Source organism: Coccinella septempunctata, chromosome 1 (genome assembly GCF_907165205.1).
Source record: "Coccinella septempunctata chromosome 1, icCocSept1.1, whole genome shotgun sequence".
Lineage (NCBI taxonomy): Eukaryota > Metazoa > Arthropoda > Insecta > Coleoptera > Coccinellidae > Coccinella > Coccinella septempunctata.
In genome coordinates, this window is record NC_058189.1 from 51,041,348 (window position 1) to 51,061,872 (window position 20,525).

General features: G+C 35.0%; 2 protein-coding genes across 2 annotated transcripts; one reads left to right on the forward strand and one right to left on the reverse strand.

Annotated features, from left to right (window-relative positions):
* The first annotated feature begins 687 nt into the window (after positions 1 to 687).
* LOC123313780 (60S ribosomal protein L7-like) lies at positions 688 to 2,782 on the forward strand. Its single transcript, XM_044898792.1, has 4 exons — positions 688 to 835; positions 1,078 to 1,359; positions 1,572 to 1,917; positions 2,644 to 2,782. Exons 1-4 carry the CDS (start codon positions 825 to 827, stop codon positions 2,752 to 2,754), a joined length of 750 nt encoding a protein of 249 aa, XP_044754727.1. The 5' UTR covers positions 688 to 824; the 3' UTR covers positions 2,755 to 2,782.
* On the reverse strand, positions 2,770 to 10,808 carry LOC123313771 (cathepsin B-like). The gene is made up of 4 exons (XM_044898781.1): positions 10,459 to 10,808; positions 8,301 to 8,480; positions 6,243 to 6,501; positions 2,770 to 3,080 (listed from the first exon to the last, which is right to left on the reverse strand). The coding sequence occupies exons 1-4, from the start codon at positions 10,780 to 10,782 to the stop codon at positions 2,875 to 2,877; spliced, it is 969 nt and encodes a 322-aa protein (XP_044754716.1). The 5' UTR covers positions 10,783 to 10,808; the 3' UTR covers positions 2,770 to 2,874.
* Between the last annotated feature and the right edge of the window lie 9,717 nt (positions 10,809 to 20,525).

Genomic DNA, 20,525 nt, shown 5'->3' on the forward strand with positions numbered 1-20,525 from the left:
AACATTTCATCCTTCTGATAAATTCAGGATAATATCTTTGAGCATAATGAATAGGTAGGTACTTATTCATTTGAAAACTATAGTAACTTTTTCGAATAGGTGAACCAACACAGGCTTATTGCTAATATTATTTCAACAGGAGTTTTTTAACATAAATTAAATACCGTAGGGAGGGTTTAAAATGTGCCTGCATAGGCGAAAATGTGCCACTGTGTCTTCCCACAGATATTTGAATTTTTTGCACTCGATATGCTCTTATCATATAAACCGGCCTCTAAAGACCTGTAGGCACATTTTAACCCCGTTCTACGGAACTGAAAGAAATGGTGGATAGTGATTTGTGAAAACTTTCACCAAAACTCATCCTCAATAGTCCTATCTGATAAGTTTATGTTTGTGTGAGTTAAAATTCCTAAGCCAAAAACTTTTCGTTAACAATTGTCAATAATTCATCAATGAATAAGGTGTTTTCGGATATTCTTCTTTCCTTTTTTTTAAAATGAGTAAATACCCTTTTCTCCAGCGTAAACTACGCCCATGTATTATTGTGCCTTTTTACTGAGGACAGTAATGTAACCTTGTAATTATTATAGAATTTGCAATATCTGGTACTATTTCTTTCCGAATCGATATTTTTTGATTAATTCATTATTTCTTTTAAAACTTGATTGATTTGGTCATTTATTGGGAAAACATCCCATATCTCAAGTTCATATAACTTTCTATGGTTGACCATTGAGTTCGTTGACGTAAACAAGAGTCCATAGATAACCTATGCAACTGCCATTCTTTTCCTTTTCGGTGTGTTTTGGAGGTTCGGAAGAATGGCTCCTACGTAAGTAAATTTTATTTTATTTCAAAGAATCTCAGTCATCCGTACCTGAATTTTAAAGATTCTGTTAAGAAAACAGCATATTTTGCCTTCTAAAACTATAATTTCCACAAACTTTCTTTATTTTGTCGTAATTAATTCGTCAAATGAGGTTATATTTTTCTTAGGTGATTGTTTAATATCAGATATATTTGAACATTTATGTATGTACTTAACGTTTTTATCTGAATTCAAATATGTTTTAGGGTTCAAAAAACCAAAAAGGGACTCCCGGTTGTTCCCGAGTCCGTCTTGAAGCATCGTAGAAGGCGTGATTTGGCTAGAGCCAAACAAGTCCAGACTGCTATCAAAAGGAAAGCAGCCCAGGTGAAGAAACGTAAAGAAATCTTCAAAAGAGCCGAACATTATGTTAAGGAATACAGGCTTAAAGAGAGGGATGAAGTTCGCCTCATCAGACAGGCAAAGAATCGTGGAAATTACTATGTTCCTGGAGAAGCCAAGCTAGCCTTTGTAATTAGGATAAGAGGGTATGTTTCAGTTTGATGAGGATTGTAGTAAATAGGACAGTTTCATGACAATTGGTGGAATTAAGCCTCTTGTTTTCCAAAATGTCCAAAATAATTTTGCTCCATATTGGTTTCTTGAAATTTCATAAATCAAGAGTCACCAGTCTCGAGCTAACAATGAATAATTGAATTATTTGAGAGAGTATTTTTGAATTTTTATTTTTACATTGCAGTATCAACAAAGTAGCTCCTAAAGTGCGTAAAGTATTGCAACTTTTCCGCTTGAGACAAATCAACAATGGAGTGTTTGTCAAATTGAACAAGGCAACCATCAACATGTTGAGGATTTGTGAACCCTACATTACCTGGGGATATCCCAATCTCAAATCAGTTCGTGAACTTATTTACAAACGTGGATTTGCCAAAATTAATGGACAGAGAGTGCCCATCACTAGTAACGAAATTATTGAACAGAGACTTAGCAAGTCCAACATAATTTGTGTGGAAGACTTGATCCATGAAATCTTTACTGTTGGTGATAAATTCAAGTTTGCGTCGAACTTCTTATGGCCATTTAAGGTAAGCTATTATTTGCATTAGTTCGGAAATATTTTATTCGTCTCGTCTTAACTTAACATTCTTCAAATTTGAAATTATCCAGTACGATCTTCTTGATATCCTTGTCAATAGGTTTTGAGTTGAATAATACTGGTATAGAAACTCGCTTGGATATCCTTCCCATTTTATTATTTCATGAAAGTGTGGATTTGGAAACCCATGCTACAACTACAATTTGTCAGACATTGTACGAAATAATTTATTTCTTAGATGAAACTAGGAATTTAACATGTTGACTGCCAAGCACAGGTTAACTCGTGGTCCGTAATCTGCTTCCAGATGACAGCCATGAGTTGTCTTCTTTTTAAAAAACTTTTCATCGGGGCACATGGTGAGAAAACATTTTGCATTTGAATTTAAGTTTGCGGGGTTGTGCATCTGCAGTATACTACTAAAATACATAAGGTCGTCAGGTAAAGGAGAGTATAGTGACTTTGCTTTGCACACAGGACAGAAATAGCTCGCAATTTTCCCACTTTGCGAGAAGGGCTTTCATAAAAAGGAGCTGTGCAGTCAACATGTTAATTAATCATTATATTTGAATGAATTATTTTATTTTGGTAGTAAGTTTTTGACACAATTGAAATGTTTTTATTTGATAAAACTGAGGTAGCATAACTTTGTTAACTATTGAATGATACTCGATCATCAATTTTGCATGTAAAATAATTGCATTTGTTTTTTCAGTTGAACACACCTACTGGTGGATGGCGCAGAAAAACTAACCATTATGTAGAAGGTGGAGATTTTGGTAACAGAGAAGATAAGATAAATGAACTATTGAGAAGGATGGTTTAAAACATTCGATTAAAAAACAGTTAAAATATCCCAGCTTTATTATTTAACATAACCACTTCATGATTCTTTTATACCTGAGACAAATGAATAATAAGTGATGACTATTTGTTACTATATTGATTAATAAGCTGGCATTCCAGCAACAACTCCATCTTCAATTCCACACTCGTCTGATCCACGAAGGATTTTGAAAAATCCTTTGTCTCCCCAATCCTCATTCCATGAGTTTGCGACCAACCAGTATTTGGTTCCATTCTCAATTCCCCATCCAAGGATTTTTACAGCGTGTCCTCCCATAAACTGGCCAGATACGTTTTTGTAGACTCCTTCAAACAGAAATGTTTAATTAATGAGGTGATCGGTTGTCATTTCAGGTGTGGCTACTTTTCGATAGGGCAAACTTTAGTTGCCAATATTATGAGATATAGGGTGATATTTTTTAATGATGGGTCAATAAGCCGGTCCTGAACGTTCAGAAACATGAAAACTCTTTAGTGAATAGCAAAACAATGAATGATCATGAATATGTCCAAAATAGTCATTAAATTTAACCAACGGAAGATAAGGAACTAGAGAGGATGAATATTTCAGCCCTTGGGACATTATTTTTTGCTGTAAATATGCATCTTTTATATGGGAAATCCATGGCCCACTAACAAAAATCATCATAATGTGATGTTTTAGCGTTTTTTAGCATTTCTGAACATCCTACCTATACTTCATTCAAATTTATTTTAGCAGTCGGTTGGCCATGAAATAATTTTCTCAAGTTTTTGTAACTAGAACGAAGTTAGGTTGGCACTCATGAAATGTCGTTAATGTCATAACGCCGTTGCCACAACTAAGATGTCTAAAACTCTGGTGTATTCACTGATTCGATATTGTTTTTAATTTCGTGGGGATATCGGACCAGTTTCGTTTTTCCCACTGTAGGTAGCGCTGTTTAGAATTTGACAGAACATTGTCAATTGATATTTGAAAATAATTTGAATACTTTCCTACGACTAACGAATATGTTGTATTCATAAGCGATTATTTGTGTGTGAAAATGTATTAGTTTCGAGAAAGGGGTGTAGAACATTCATTTATTCAACATGTCGTTCAGTAAGTTCAGGTTTCTGTATGGACAATGAAGAACTACAGCTAATAATTCGGTGTTGTTGGAATTTGAGGCAGAAAAAATCAGATGAACAAACATTCGGGAAGGATATAGCTAAGTTTTATGGCAACTTCAGAAATATTTCAAAGAAACTGTATTGGAAATACGTAATGTGAATTGTGAGCATGTATTGAGAATCAGAAATTGATAAATCAATTCGAGTTTGTTCTTCAAATATTCTTCCTGAATAGATATAGTGAAAATTACCTTTCTATCAACTGAATATATTGGATATTTGACCAATCAATTGTGTTTTATTAAAATCATATTGAATTACCCCCCTCACGAATTCAAGTTGTCAAACGGAAATTATCTTGAAGAAGAACAGTAAATACTCCTTTGAACCCTTATTCGGTAGTGTTGAAATGTTGACAAATTTGTTTTTTCAACGAAAATTGAACTGTAAATCACAAATATTCCTTAACAGCTGACAAAATGGGCCAGTTCATATTTTGCACTCGTTGATCGATATTCGATATCAACGCTAAACAAAATAAAACGAGAGAGTATCTTGGACTTCCTTTGATAGAACAAGGATAGAACCAAAGAGTAACCAACTCTTTGATAGAACGAAGCAAATGACATGGTGGCGCCGCCACGAAACTGATCCCATATCCCCGATTTTCTGAAATGTTGATGCTTGCAAAAAGTGACAAGTGCTCACACCAGTGTTTTAGACATCTTAGCCACAACTAATATCAATTTTCATTACGAAAATTCGAAAATGTCGAAAGTGATTGAAAAAAGAGACAGGGTTTCAGGAAGTGCTATTTAGAATTCAGGTCCGCTCATTCAAATAGTTATACCCTGATATTCTAAAATCCACAATACGTCAGACGGTAGCGAACATATTCAATGTAAGAGAATTTATATACCTAATGTTTCATCTGAATCTAAACGACTTATATTTCAGCTGAATATTTCCACAATCAGAAAGATTGTGAATGAAGAGGATGACAAAGAATTTCGTTCTATTGGGAGACCCAAAAAAGTGGTGGCATTTGAGAATTTTTTATTTGAGTGAAGTATTGCGAAAAATTTACTATAGGATTTTCGATAAATATCATCGGAGAATAAGTTCCCTAAAATGGATTTTTCTATTTTTCATTTGACTTGTCCTATACAATGTAAATGTCTTAAGGTACTAATAAATACCTAATTATTATTATTACAACAATGTATTAAGATGAACAGCCACAAATATGCGCCAGTTGTCCTATTAATTGTTTATTCATGTGAAATTTTTGTTCAAAGGTGAAGTTCATCATGACTTGAAACTTCCTTTAATTCCTTTTACTTATATTGATGCAAGATGATTTTTGTTGAAGAATTCAACATTTTGTAATTATCTGTTAATTCCTTCGGGAGATACCCATTCCCAACAACTGCATCATATGCATTTCATCTTCGGGTTAATATTTTTGAAATCTACAAATGATGTAAGCCAAAGAAGATAACGAACATTAACTCTCCTCAAGCTAGTGCATATTATGATATTATACTGATCTCTTGTATTTTCCATGCAAATAACTGGATTTGGTATGCCTTCAATCAGTTTGTATAAACTTCAATTATGTTCGTCACATATTTTCCGAAGAGATTCGACATTGTGATAAAATACGTAATAACAGAAACTTTTACGTAGAACGGGCAACATAGCGTTGATTTAAAACCCAAAAATGTTTTGACAAGCTTCATAACCCCACATTTTCTAACTATACAGAGTGAAATGTGTCAAATTTCCATGGCCAACCGACTGCTAAAATAAAATTGAATGAAGTATATATAATATCATACGTCATTTTGAAGGGAAAAAAATAACAAATTCAACGAAGTAATAAAATACAGGGTGTTCAATTGGAAAAAATATTGGTTTGTGTCGTATCTTCAAAATCATACCTGGAAAAAAAAATTGAGTACGCCCCTGGATTCTACGCAGAATTCTGTATCAGACGCAGTTTTTAGCTCAGCATTATTTCTAATAACTTCGGAGATAAAGGAAGGGTCCGAAAAGTATCAATTTCCAAAATCGCCCCGTATCTCATAAACAGAAACAGTTATGCAAAATCTGATTAACCCAACTTGGGTTTCACAAAAAAGTAGGACAGGAAAACTGCAAGGCTCTATATCTTAAATAACAAGAGAGAAACCTGGCGTCTCACCCAAAATGGGATGCACTGTACAATTAACTTTCAATATTTTTTTTTTCAAATGTTAAATTAACAATTTCATACTTTGACTGAATTTCAAAACGTTTGAAAAATGTACGGCAATATCGCCAACAAATAAAAATGCCTTCAAAATAATGAATATACCAGGAAATACTTGCCACTCTTGTAGCTCAAGAAATCAGCATAAACGCTGAATGATGCTTCGACTGGACCATTTTTGTATATTTCTGATTTAATGGTGTCCTCATTGTCTACCATGTATGCGGATTTTCCGAAATGACGGTCCGTTGTATAGTCCCTTGTCGAGGGTGCATCGCATTCATTCATACATTCTGGAGTAGGTTTCGTGTCCCCACATGGCGGACGGGATCCTGGCACGTGGTGTTCACAGGATGGGAACGGATATGCCTGGCATCCCTGTAATAGAAATTCAAGTTTTTTCTGTCTCGTAATCGTTAATCGAATTATTAATTCGAATTAATAACACAAAAAAAAGTCAATCGGTAGTTTTTTCTTGTAGGGTTATTTGAGACCTGTTCTTTAATCCATTTATTTTTTTTTCATGAAACCGGACCTACCTTGAATATATAATAATATACCTACAGGGTGGTCCAGATCGTAACCAAGAAATTTTAACCACGTATTCTACATCAAAAATAAGCCCTAGTTTGTCATATAAACATATGTCGAGAAATGTTTCCTCTCCGAGATACGGGGTGTTAAAATTATAGAAAAAAAAAATGTTTTTCATTAATAACTTTTACACTGCTTGAAATATTTTTATGGAATTTGAGACATAGGTTTTGTGCGTCAAGGAGCACTTTTTCCATAATATCATTTCTTTTCTGTTCTACCAGTGGCGTCCGTACTGCAGCGAGACTGAATATTTTCATATAAAAAAATGATACGCCACTGGTTTTTCCGACAATAAAAATTACTATTTAAATCCTTATTCAATTTGGAGCAAATTCGGTCTCTTGACTTTTTGCTGTACGAGGCACCGTTTCCGGTTAAAAAAATAAAACACATTCTCATGCATGGAGAAATCGCCAAAATTTGATATAGCAATAAAAAGATTACTACGGTCTTATTATTTATTATTATGTACCTACCATATCAAATTTTGGCGATTTCTTCGTGCATGAGAATGTGTTTTATTTTTTTAACCGGAAACGGTGCCTCGTTCAGCAAAAAGTCAAGAGAACGAATTTGCTCGAAATTGAATAAGGATTTAAATAGTAATTTTTATTGTCGGAAAAACCAGTGGCGTATCATTTTTTTTCTGAAAATATTCAGTCTCGCTGCAGTACTGACGCCACTGGTAGAATAGAAAAGAAATGATATTATGGAAAAAGTGCTCAAATTTCATAAAAATATTTCAAGCAATGTGAAAGTTATCAATGAAAAACATTTTTTTTTTCTATAATTTTAACACCCCGTTTCTCGGAGAGGAAACATTTCTCGACATATATTTATATGACAAACTAGGGCTTATATTTAATGTAGAATACGTGGTTTAAATTTCTTGGTTACGATCTGGACCACCATGTATATAACAGTTCTTTATTGTCTTTAAACAAATGGCCATCGACCAAGGGTCCTTCAGCCTGAATAGATAATAATATATAAAATTTCCGAAATGTAACCTTTTTATTATTCCTCCAAACAGTCTTGTATTTGACGAAAAAACAGCAGATTTATTTCATCGAGACATTTCTTTTTCAGTGTGGAATTTCGAAATTCACATAATGATACGAAAAAATGAATTACCTTTTTCTTTTCAAACTTTGAACTGATGAACCCGATAAAGAATATCATCTCTGTGGCTTCTTGATGAAGTTTACGCAATGAATATTTCCATATTTAAATGGAAGGTGAGATGTGACAAAAATTTGGCTAGGTACATTATGATTATTAGCCTGGTTCTGTAGCTCAAATAACCCAAAAGAATTTCAGAAAATGCCCCAAAAGATGAGGGCCAAACAGCAGGAATGACAAAGTAGTTTAATTTTTAGATCACATCCATCATATTTTCATTTGCCGCTAGAAACTCTTTGATGAATATAATCTGATGCGAACAGTGAACTCTGAATGTTCTTTTAGAGTTCACTGGATGGGAACCATAAACAACGCGGTAAGAAATTTTTGAACGTAAAAAGCAAATTCTAAGTAAATGATGCGTAAATTTTGTCCATACTCTGTCTTATTCAACTTACGTCAGTTACAATACCATCAGTAACCCAGTATTCCCAAGCTGAGTCAGGATATCCTCCATCACATCCATCACCACAGCTGTAGCAGCAAGTCAATAGGTCCCTAGCTGACAGTAAAACCTGCTTGGTACCATTGGAGTGAATGCAAATTCTGTCGCTCATAGCTTCAACAGCTCCAAAAGCCTATTCCACAAATAATTGAAAAGTTAACTTATAGAGCCCATAAAAAGTCAATTTTTCAACTTGAAATCTTTCATGTACCGGGTGGGCAAAATTGGTGATACCTGAACTACAACTTTTTAATTCAACGAGATAGAGGAAAATGAATGTACCATTCATGTCGTCATTTTTCGAGAAACTAATAATGCCATCAACTCCATTCCTCTATCTTCTTTTGTTTTTGAGTTATGGATCAAAATTTCAATTTGGGCGATTTCAACATTATTTGTCATTATCTCCGTTTCTGTTTGAGCTAGGAAGTTGAAATGACATTATACAAACATTATACAGGCACTTTTTTGAAAGCTATACAGTGGCGTACTATGATTATTTCCTACAGGTTTAGGTATTTGCTGAGCTATAACATAAAGTTATGTTTTTTCTTATGAAAACAGTAGTTTGAAATGACTAAGAAAGAATTGCCATTTTTTTGCTGTTTCAGAAATATATGATACATAGCCCTCAGTTTTTATAAGTCATTTTAAACTACTGTTTTCTAAAGAAAAAATACATCTTCATGTTGTAGTTCAGCAAATAATATACCTGTTGGAAAAAATCATAGTACGCCACTGGATTGCTATCAAAAAAAGTGTCTGTATAATTTTTTCATTTCAACATCCTAGCTCAAACAGAAACGGACATAATGACCAAAGTTGAAATTTTAATTTTGACCTATAACTCCAAAACAAAAGAAGATATAGTGGAATGCAGTTGATGACATTTCTCGAAAAAATACGACATGAATGGTACATTCATTTTCCTCTATCTCGTTGGGTTGAAAAAGTCTGAGTTCAGGTATCACCAATTTTGCCCACCCTGTACTTCGAATAGCTTTATAATACCTATTTCTATTTAGAAGAGTGTTAAAAATTAGATTTTTTTTCTGTTACAACTAGCTGTACGAGTACGAGTTACAAAGTAACACATAGGGTGATCGGTTTCACTCGTGCGGGTCCAAAAATTTTTTTTCTTATGCAAACCTATATTTTTCCCGAATTATTCCGACTCACAATAATTGATTCATCGATAACCAATATGCTGATCTTCGAGAAAATTGAATCAATTCTCTATGATTCAGATAAATTATTCAGATGGCAAATTTCAACAGCTAGTTGTCCGTGGTGGGTAGACTACCCAACATACACTAGCACGCGAAATTAAAATTTCATTTAGTTTTAGTTCTGTTTTTAGGCAACTTTTGCTAATTTTTCATCCGTTAAAACCATCGACTAAGTATGAGGAAGGTTTTGGAAAAAAATTGAACAAAATCGGTTAAGCCATTTTTACGTAATGCGATGACACCGCAAAAAAGCTCCATTTTTGTGCATAAAGGTTGCCAAGTCCAAGTCGACTAAGTTTTTTTCCGGAAAAAAAAACCAAATTTGAAATACTTATCCTATATATTCGATGTTGAAACTGAATGATTCAGAAAAAATATAGGTTGCCCTTAGAAAATCGAAGTTAAAGTCGGCAAAATTGAACACCTTGTGTGAACTGAATTTTTGCAAAGCTCTTAACGCTATATAGGTAGATAATAAAAAAAATTATGAGATGTAAAATAATTGTGTGAGTAGCATCTACTCAGTGCTTCATATTATGTACCTATAGTTTTATGACTCAGTGTTTTTTAGAACCCGTTAAAAAAAGTAAAAACTGTCAACTCCTCATCGCATTCCAAAGGCTGTATCTTGGAATGGAGGTCGATTTCGAAAAAAAATTATAGGAACTACCCCTGCTTATTTTGATCGAGCAATCACCTCCTTAAGTCCTTCACATTTGTTTACAGACAGCCTGTATATTTTTATCTAGGCTGAATCGAAAAAAATGGCAAAGGAAAAAAGTGTTTCTTTTGACCTCAAGAATCTACTCTTAAAATATATATACAAGTCAAATACTCTCCCTGTATGAAACACCTTGTTATACCCATGTAATATAAACTTACCCAGCAAGAACCGCAAGTTGACTGATCCCACACGACGTCCAAAGATTTGCACTCGGGCCACTGTTCACGGGCATCAAAATTGGATGGCAGATTTTTGAGGGGCTCCTCCAACTTTTTGGGTAGCCTGCTCTTGTAACCCACCGGAACCCCCAGAAGGCCCTTGATGTGGGAGATGGGAGTGTCCTTGTCGAAGTTTCTACCTGCCGTCCATGAGTTTTGGACGCTGTTGATCCTGTTGATAAACTCGTCGGAGAGGGGATGTTCCTCTATAGCGGCGAAAGAAACGGCCGCTATCACAAGAAGTACGAATATTGTGGACTGCATTCTGAAAAAAGGTTGAATTTTGAGCAGGGCTGCTCCATTCACTTTTATAAAAGCAGTCAGTTGGCTTTGTAAATTCGACACATTCCACACTGTATAGTACGAAAATGTAAGGTTATGCTGCTTGTGAAAACATTTTTGGTTTATAAATCAGTGTTATGTTATAGTCCGCTCGCATCAAGTTCTTCTTCATCTACACATTTTAAAGTATTCAAGTATCACAAAGCCAAAACCCGATTTTTCTTACCTAATTCAACAAATGTGTTTTACACGAACTAGATACCCATAAACATATCCTTGTAACCAACTTGCATGTAGATACCTTCAGCTGAGTATCCAACAACTTTTTTGGTTCTACTACTCATTGTTAGTACATTTTAACATATCGCGTATGAATTTATCTAGTTGCCCCAGGATTTCAAGTACCTAACCTAGTTTTACTGTAGGAAATGTTTCTGAAATAAATTTCACTAAATTTCACGGACTTTACGCCTTCACATGGATCTTTAATCGATTATATCTTATTATGAATAACAATCTCATTGAAAAGTTTAAAATAAAAATTTGATTAGTGAAAACGGAAGATATAAATTTTGTGCGTTACTTTTTACTCACTCTGTATAGATGTATAATGTTCGAATAGGTCAGTTTTCCCTTTGAATTACGCTTACTTTTCATGAATAATTGAGGTGTTTGTAATGCATCCTCTATGAGAGGTGGAGAGTATTGTTGAGTTTTTTCAAATTACACCCTCGATGGCCAATTCGATTTTTACTTCAAATAGTTACTACCATACTAAAAAGGCATGCTGTGCGTTTAACCATTTCATCACTATAATTAATAATAGTTAATAATCCTCAGAACAAGATCTAAGCATTATTTCAGGCACAAAAAGAGAGGATGGCCATTTAAAAAATCTCAATTATTCTTCACCCCACCTAGAAGGTACATGATAAACGCTTAACCATGATTAAACATGTAAAGTTGCGTAACATTTCTTATTCAAATAAATAATATGAATAAAATAATTAAATAAAAATTGTCCTGATAAGACATTTCTCTACTGAATAAAGTACAACCGAAAATATGAATCTTGTGCGTCACTTTCTACTCACTCTGTATACTTATACATAATGTACAATGTATGATTTGTATGAATGAATTCGTAACTCACCTGATGCTGATCAGACGTTTGTATGTTTTTCGGAAACCTAGTCAATATATTTGTCCCTCATATCAGTTATCTGAAGAACTTGAGATTATTGTACCTTAGATCCTAGTTAATGCTGTTAATCTATGAGATGGATCAATGAATAATGAAAATTCGATATTCCATAGATTTTGATAGCAGTAGATACACCGTGATTCTATTCAAAAAATGCAGGGATTAATAATTATTTATCTGATCTCCGTTTTCTTATTTGTGATAGGTATTGTTGACTTTCATTTATTATTTCCAACGAAGTAGCTTCGGAACCTAAAAAGGAGCACGAAATTTCAAATAATCCCGACATAGGAATCCATAAGTAAAAAAAATTATGCAGTTTTCCACATAACTAAATAAATTTATTCGCTTCAACGATTTTAATTGAAATCAATTTCGGATAAATTTGAATGTTATTAGGTTGTGTAGACATTACCAAATTATTACTTTATGAACAGAATTGTCATTTGAAATGAAGATGTTAAACTTATTGATGATGATGGGGATAAAGGAGCTATTGTTCGGCTGAAAACGCACTGGATGCAACATTTTGTTGCGAGATGTTTTTGGAACATCTCGCAACAACATTTCTGAAGGAAACGCGGAGCTTGCAACATCTCGCAACACCTTGTAACATGTCGCAACACCTTGTAACATCTCGCAACACCTTATCTTGCAACGTCCCGCTTTGCGTCTCGCAATAAAATGTTGCATCCGTGTTGCCAGCCTAAAGCGGCCCACAGACGATCAACTTAGTTGACAACTATGTTGTCAACAAGGTTGTAAACCATACGAGGGTGAAAATAGCGGTTGTCGACCAGGTTGCAAACATCATTTCAATGGTGGTTTCCGTCGAGTGAACTAGTCATTCGATTCGGAGGAATTATCATTAAATGGAGGAAGATCTTTTATTATATATAATAATAAGCTAAGCACACTTCTAAGAAGGGGAGAATTTGGTCAAAGGGGTGATACAAAAATGGACTCTGCTTTCCCATTGCAGTTTAATGAAAGAAGTATCAGTACAACTGATGATTTTAAAAATTTCCTGAGAATGGATGGCAAAACAAATTAGCTAGTCCATTTACTTTCATAGAAGCAAAAGTAGATTGTGAGTTAAGAGGATAATAAAGAATTTTCTTCTTGTGGGAGACACAGACATTTATGCCAATAATAAATTGGAATACAACAGGAAATGGACAACAGTATTCAAAAATTCAAAATCCATGGACCATGACCATAAATACAAAAGTGTGAAAGAACGCAACATTTCTTGTGAAATATCAGATTTGTGTTCCTAGATGCAACATTTACCAAAACTGTGAACGCCGTGAAGTCTTCAACTTTTAGCTCAAAGGGATAACTAAAATTAAGTATTTTCAAGGATCTCTACATCATATGTCAATAATTCAATTTTCTTTTATAGTAAAGAAAAAAAAATTACAAATATACTGACTGATCTCTTGTACTTTCCTGCATGTATAACTAGATAAGGATTCCCCTCAATCAGATTATATAAACCTTAATTATGTTCATCACATATTTTCCAATTCATTTATTTTCCGAAATAAATTCACATTGCGAGATATACTTGGATAATAAGACCTTTATATAGAACGGACAACAAAGCGCAGATTTATAACCAAAATACACCAGAAATATTGTGACAAGCGTCTATGGGGGCTACTCCATACAAGCGTCATAAACCTCAAATTTTCATATTACCCTAATAGCACTCAACGTCCTTGGGACGTCCAATTCATGTCCATTTAACGTCGGAACGTCCATGTACTTGATTTGTATGTCCTTTGGACGTCCGTTTCCGGACAGTTTTAGGACGTCCAAGATGGATATCCATTGTTAGTCCAATTTATGTACAATGTCCGTATCGGATATCCATTGGATGCCCGTGATGGACATAATACGGACCATATGACACATGTCCGTATCATGTAGTCCCAAAATGGTCCCTGACCGACTTAATACATGCAATGTCAAATATATGTCCTTACTGGATATCCATTAGTAGTCCGAGATGAACATAGTACGGACCATATAACTTGTACATATATATTACATGGTCCGTATAACGTCCATGACGGAAACCTATTGGATATCCGGTAGGGACATCTTTTGAATGTCCATACCGGATATTCACTAGGAGTCCGTACGGGACGTAATATGGACCAAATAACATGTATATGTTACATGGTCCGTATAACGTCCATCACGGACACCTAGTGGATATCCGGTAGGGACATCTTTTGAATGTCCATACTGGATATTCACTAGGAGTCCGTAAGGGATGTAATATGGACCAAATAACATGTATATGTTACATGGTCCGTATAACGTCCATCACGGACACCTAGTGGATATCCGGTAGGGACATCTTTTGAATGTCCATACCGGATATTCACTAGGAGTCCGTAATATGGACCAAATAATACATACATGTGTATCAATGAACACCAAAATTTAATATTATTTTTCACTAAACTCCATTTTTCCGCTTTGTAGTATATGAATCTCTTATGAATATTATATTATGTATAACGTTATGATGAACGAAGACTAAATACTTGAGTAATTACTATTATAAAATAATCTATATTCGAGTTTCAAGACTTCAGTTTTTATTATATGGTATTTCTGTATTGATCGACTACTATTCCATAAATCAGTTAACAATATAATGAATATGTTCCTACAAGTAGGTATATCGTATGGTCTCGGTGGCTAGGACGGTTGCACCGAAGACTCAGTAATGCGGTGTCCCCACGTACTCGCTAGTTCGAATCCGGGCCAAGTGTAAAAACTTTCTAGTAAGTATGGATGAAAATGGGAACAACACAGAAAAAATAATATCTGCGTCTTAGTGTAAGACATTGGGTTCTAGGACATTAAAATTCTAGTAGATAGGATAGCCAACGTCGTCGTAAATTTTTGTACCGTTGAGATTGCTAATGATGGTCCCAACGGGATATCCATTGGACGTCCGCGATGGACGTCCGAATTCTGTTCAAAGTTGTGACATTTGTACGTCCCTCGGATGTCCATAGAACGTCCATTGTACCAGAAATGGACGTCCCATGGATGTCCGTAATGTCCGAAGAGGACGTCCTATGGATGTCCATAGGACTACTTTGTGCTATTAGGGTATACAATGTAAATGTGTCAAATTTCAATGGCCAACCGAATGCTTTTATAAAAGTAAAGGGACTATATGATGAAATATTGGATAAAGTTCATTTATTATTGAAAAGGATGACACAGCTCTGAGAATTGGTATAACTGCATAATTATGAACGCCTGCCTGCTATCCTGCGATTTTTAGCAAGTGGATGAAAGAGTCTCGAATTCCTTACTGGCCACAGAGTCTTGCAACAACAATAATCGAAACTTTCAATATCATAAACAGGGTACTGAAAGAAAATATTGCCCCAAACTGGATTATTGCTCATATGGTAGGTATGTGTATTTGATAGTTTCTCTTGGATGCGTCTGCTGAATTCAAAGACAAGATGAGATCTTGTTCCTACGCATCCACAACTTCAAATGATGTTGTCAACCGCGTTGCTGACTACTCCACAGACGCTCCAATTTTGTTGACAACATCGGGTTCCGCCCATCGAATATCAAATCGATTTGATCTCTCAGCAACCTAGTTGTCAACTTGGAATATCAACCACCAACCGGCCCACAGACGTTCAACTTGGTTGTCAACACGGCGTGTTGACAACCAAGTTGTCAACTAGGTTGCTCGTCTGTAGGCCGCTTAAAGCGGCCCACAGAGCAACTTAGTTGACAACTATGTTGTCAACGAGCTTGTAAACCATACGAGTTTGAAGGAATATCAACCACCAACCGTCCTACAGACGTTCAACTTGGTTGTCAACACGTCGTGTTGACAACAAAGTTGTCAACTAGGTTACTCGTCCATAGGGCGCTTAAGAAGTCAAGTTGAAGCATTTTCTAACTGAACTTGAGAGTTCGAATGAGGAAAATTTTAATTTCTTTGTAGAAAATTGTAAAAATTTAACACATACAGGGTCTGTGAACGATTGTTTACGAAGGATTTAGGGAGATGATTCCTCGATGAAAATAAGCAGGGGTAGTTCCTATGAATTTTTTTCGAAATCGACCTCCCTTCCAAGATACAGCCTTTGGAAGGCTTTTTTACGGGTTCTAAAAAACACTGAGTAATTAAACTATACATAATATGAAGCACTAAGTAAATGTTACTCACATATTTTTTTAGATCTCATAACTTCATTATTAGGGGTTAAAAATAACAACCCCTTATGATTTTCCTTCAAAAAATGTTTTCATGGGATTGTTTTTCGAAAAATAAAATTTTTTATGGTTTCCATTTCAATTCTGGGGAAAAAAGTCTCCTGCAAAATTTCGATACAGTCGATACTTTTCTCGGAATAAATAAAATCTTACAAGGAGTTCTGATCACTGTTCATTCCATTTCATCGTATAAGTGAAAATCTTTTTTTTTCCTAACCTAACTCTATAATCTTTGGCAGAGAGGTGATGCATGTATTTTAGTGGGATGTAGTCATTCTATGGAACACTTATACAATGAAATGGAATGAACAGTGATCGGAACTGCTTGTAATCTTTTATTTATTCCGAGAAAAGTATCGACTGTATCGAAATTTTGCAAGGGACTTTTTTTCTCCAGAATTGAATGAGTAAGTACTATAGGTACTTTAATTACTATTTTTATTCCTTTTATGAACTCACAAAGAGGCTGCCGTCACGTGGTACTGCGGTCTTACACTCAATCAAATTTCTTACCTGAATTAGCAATCTTTCAACCTGGCGTATCTCGCTGTATTTTCACCGAAAATGTTCGTGATCGACCTCACAATACGCGATAAAAGAAGAAATTATAATTCAACGAGTTATACAGAGTGTCTGTAAACAAATGCGAATGACTGACGGAGATGATTCCTCAATGGAAATAAATACCCCTGCTTATTTTCATCGAAGAATCATCTCCCTAAGTCCTTCGCATTTGTTTACAGACAACCTGTATATTAAATTCAATTATTTTCAATTCCAATCGAACTTATGCGTTCAAACGAGACAAATATGTTTAACAACAAATATCATTTGATTTTCTATGCCACTCTACATATCTGCAGCCTACTACATTTGATTAATTTTAGGGGGCGAAGGCAAGACCTTGATAAAGTAGAGAAGAATATGATAAAAACAACTTGAAATGAATCCGTTTTCCTGAAATAACATATGCATAACAGAAGTTTCTGATAACTTAAAGAAAGCCACGAATAAAGAGAAGCTTATACGTGATCCATATAAATTGTTGAGCAGTGTATTTCGTTTCATCTTCAATAATGAATTTATTAATTTATTTTTAACATTTAAAGTATATTACGCCGCAAATATGATGAAGTTTTTCGTGAATGAGGTGTAGTTTATGGTTTGGAGAGGGAGTTACAATTTCACTGCGACCTTAAGGTCTATTATGTGCCTCCCTTCAGACCTGTTTTCCCAACTGCGCCATCTACAGCTGGCCCTCCAACTCCGCAGAGTTCCAATGAACTCCAGTACCTGAGAGGGCTTCAATGAGGTATGGTCCTCATTCCTCCTATAATTTTCTCGTCCGAGACACTCCTTGCGCAGACTTGCAATGGCGAGGCATTCTATAACCAGGTGAACATGAGTTTCCTCCTCTTTCACACAGAATCTACACTCGGCAGTTTCTGATAAACCCATTCTCATAACATAATATGCTTTTAAAGGCGACAATGTCCTGTGAGTAAGCCAGTGGGGAGACGTAACTTATTCTTACTCAGATCCAAATACTTCTTGGATCTTCCACTTTTAAAATTCCGGAGAAACTTTTTGGAATGATCAATTCCTGGAAGATTCCTTCAGAGTGCTACTCTTTTGGCTTTCGCCTTTTCTAGAAACTCCTTGTTTAGGTGGATTTTCCTATATCTCCTTGCTCTTTCTGGCAAGTGTGTGAGGAACCCAGATTAAAATGACCTTGTTCTTGCCCATTTCATTGCATAATCACTTACCCTGTTGTGAGAAGGGTTTAAATTTATTTTATTTATTTATTTATTTATTTATTCCTACACATACACCCAAGAAGCAGGCCCGGATCTACGGTTTTTTCTGACCGGGGCAAAAATTCATGATGGCGCCCCTCCCCCGCCCCTCTAAGGTTCTTTAAAAACATATAATTGCATATTCGTCATCGCGATTTTCAACCCGATATATTTTTTTCACTAATTCGTGGTCGTTGATTACGAATATGCAATTAGATTTTTCCTAAAATGAGTACTTTAGGAAAAATGACTCTTATTTTTTTCCCATTGTTCCATTAAAAGTTATTTTTTTCTCAAAGTACTCATCTTAGGAAAAATCTAATTGCTTATTCGTAATCTTCGACCACGAATTTGTAGAAAAAATGACTCGGGTTGAAATCGTTCGAAAAATAAAAAAGTTTGTTTTTACAAGAATGTCGTTTGCAACTCTCGCTCACCTATCGTTTTTACGAACGAAAATTAATTTTTTCAGCGACATATATATATCGACCCGGGTCATTTTACTTATTAATTTGAGGTCGTAGATCACGAATATGCAATTTGATTTTTTGTAGGATCAGTATTTTGAGAAATGAATAACTTTAAGTGCAAAATTTCGAAGAAATTGGTCAACTTTGAGGAGGTCTAGCAGCCAGAAAAAAAGCACTAGTCATATGCTGATTCTTTTGTGATAGATTGGTTCTTTGCGAATAGAAAAAACCACACTTCATTCATCTACCGCTAACAGTTTAGATTTTATAATTTTTTCCGCGAAGTTCCAAATTTTCCGATTTTCCATCGACCATAACTTGAAAACTTAATTTTTAAAAAATATCTGTTTGCATATTCGTGTTCTACGCCCTCGTATTAGTGTACAGTACGAATTTGGTTTTGATCGGAGACCAAAAATATTTTTCAAAAAATCCATACAGTATGGAAAATTTGAAAAATTTTCGATCTCTACGATTTCCATCAATATTGTTGTATTTACTAAATCGAGGGCGTAGATTATGAATATGCGAACAGAATTTTGCTGAAAGGATTAGTTTTCAAGTTATGGTCCATAAAAAAATCGGAAATTTTGGCCCTTAGTTCCAGATGAAATGGGGATGAGTCGGTAATTCCCCAGGCAAAGAAATTACTGGCTCCATGCTTGCGACACATTAGGCCTGTTTTGGTTCGCTTTTAGGATGGTTCCAGAACGGTTCAAAACAGTCGCACATTTATTTATTCAGCGTAAGCTCGCGCGTAGCATGCGTGTAGCTTCCCACAACATTGCTGCTCCACTACTTTGAACCGATTCGGAACCGCCTCAAGTGCGAACCAAAACAAAGCTACTGTAGACATATCCCATCTTTTAACCTATTCCACCCAAGTGTGGCGGTCATTCCTAGATGACTGAATAATACATATAGAGTTAATTGATCCCTCATTGATTTTGAAGAGTTTTGGCATAGTGATGGTTTATCATGTTTCCATTCTACAGTTTCGATTTTAGCTCTAGGAAATTAATTTTTTCCGAGAAACTAAAAAAAAATTTCAACCTCTGGTTGATTTTGGCGCCCCCTTAAGCTGACGCCCGGGGCAAGCGCCCCGCTTGCCCCCCCCCTAGATCCGGGCCTGCCAAGAAGGTAATTACATATGCAGAACAACACAAAATCACTATCAACTACTTAACCTAGGAGAACAATCTTCTCACATTTCCCAAACTAGTATTGAACAAATCCAAGTCAAATTTTTCAATCAACTCATTGCATATAAGCATGATTTTATGAGTTGCACTGTTAATCAATGTGCACATATCGAAGTCTTCCAACATTGAAATACATGACTTTATGAAAGGATACTCATTGTATTTTTTCAGATATAAATATCGAAGAAATCTTTTCTGAACTTTTTCAATCATATCAACATGACTTATGGTTAATGGCATCCATACCACTGAAGCATAATCAAGGTGTGGTCTCACAAGAGTTTTATACTAAACCTAGTAACTTGTAAGCTTTGTTGGTAATGAATTCAAAAATGGGTGTTAAATTTCAGATTGTTTTGAGAGATTATACCCAAATCCTTAATTTCTGACTTGCGTTCAATGATTTCCGTTTTAATTTCATAAATGAAATATATAAGGTTGGATTTTCGACTAGATGACAACATGAGACTTCATTATGTTGAGAGACAATTTATTAATCTTGCACCATTGTTCCACCCTATTCAATGAGAAGCATTATAAAAATAAAGTGAAAATGATACTCTTACATAAGGCCTATTACATTGTTGATGCATACTTTGATGATTGTGGACTAGAGATCTGTTCTTTATTGTTTTTATATTTTGTTTTGTTGAAACTCAATGCGTGCACATTGTTTTTTGTTGATGTAAACACTTGACCTGCTCTATACATAATTGTAGCTATGTCTAAATGGACTGATGAAGATTATTATTATTAATATCACTATGGCACATCTTTG

Excerpts from the sequence above, each read along its gene's own strand:
- LOC123313771 (XM_044898781.1), bottom strand. The coding sequence starts at position 10,782 with ATGCAGTCCACAATATTCGTACTTCTTGTGATAGCGGCCGTTTCTTTC. Across the intron at positions 6,502-8,300 it reads CTGATGGTATTGTAACTGAC|GGATGCCAGGCATATCCGTT; the intron begins GTAAGTTGAATA and ends TTTCTATTACAG. Across the intron at positions 3,081-6,242 it reads TTTCTTGAGCTACAAGAGTG|GAGTCTACAAAAACGTATCT; the intron begins GCAAGTATTTCC and ends TTCTGTTTGAAG.
- LOC123313780 (XM_044898792.1), top strand. Across the intron at positions 1,360-1,571 it reads TTTGTAATTAGGATAAGAGG|TATCAACAAAGTAGCTCCTA; the intron begins GTATGTTTCAGT and ends TTTACATTGCAG. Across the intron at positions 1,918-2,643 it reads ACTTCTTATGGCCATTTAAG|TTGAACACACCTACTGGTGG; the intron begins GTAAGCTATTAT and ends TTGTTTTTTCAG.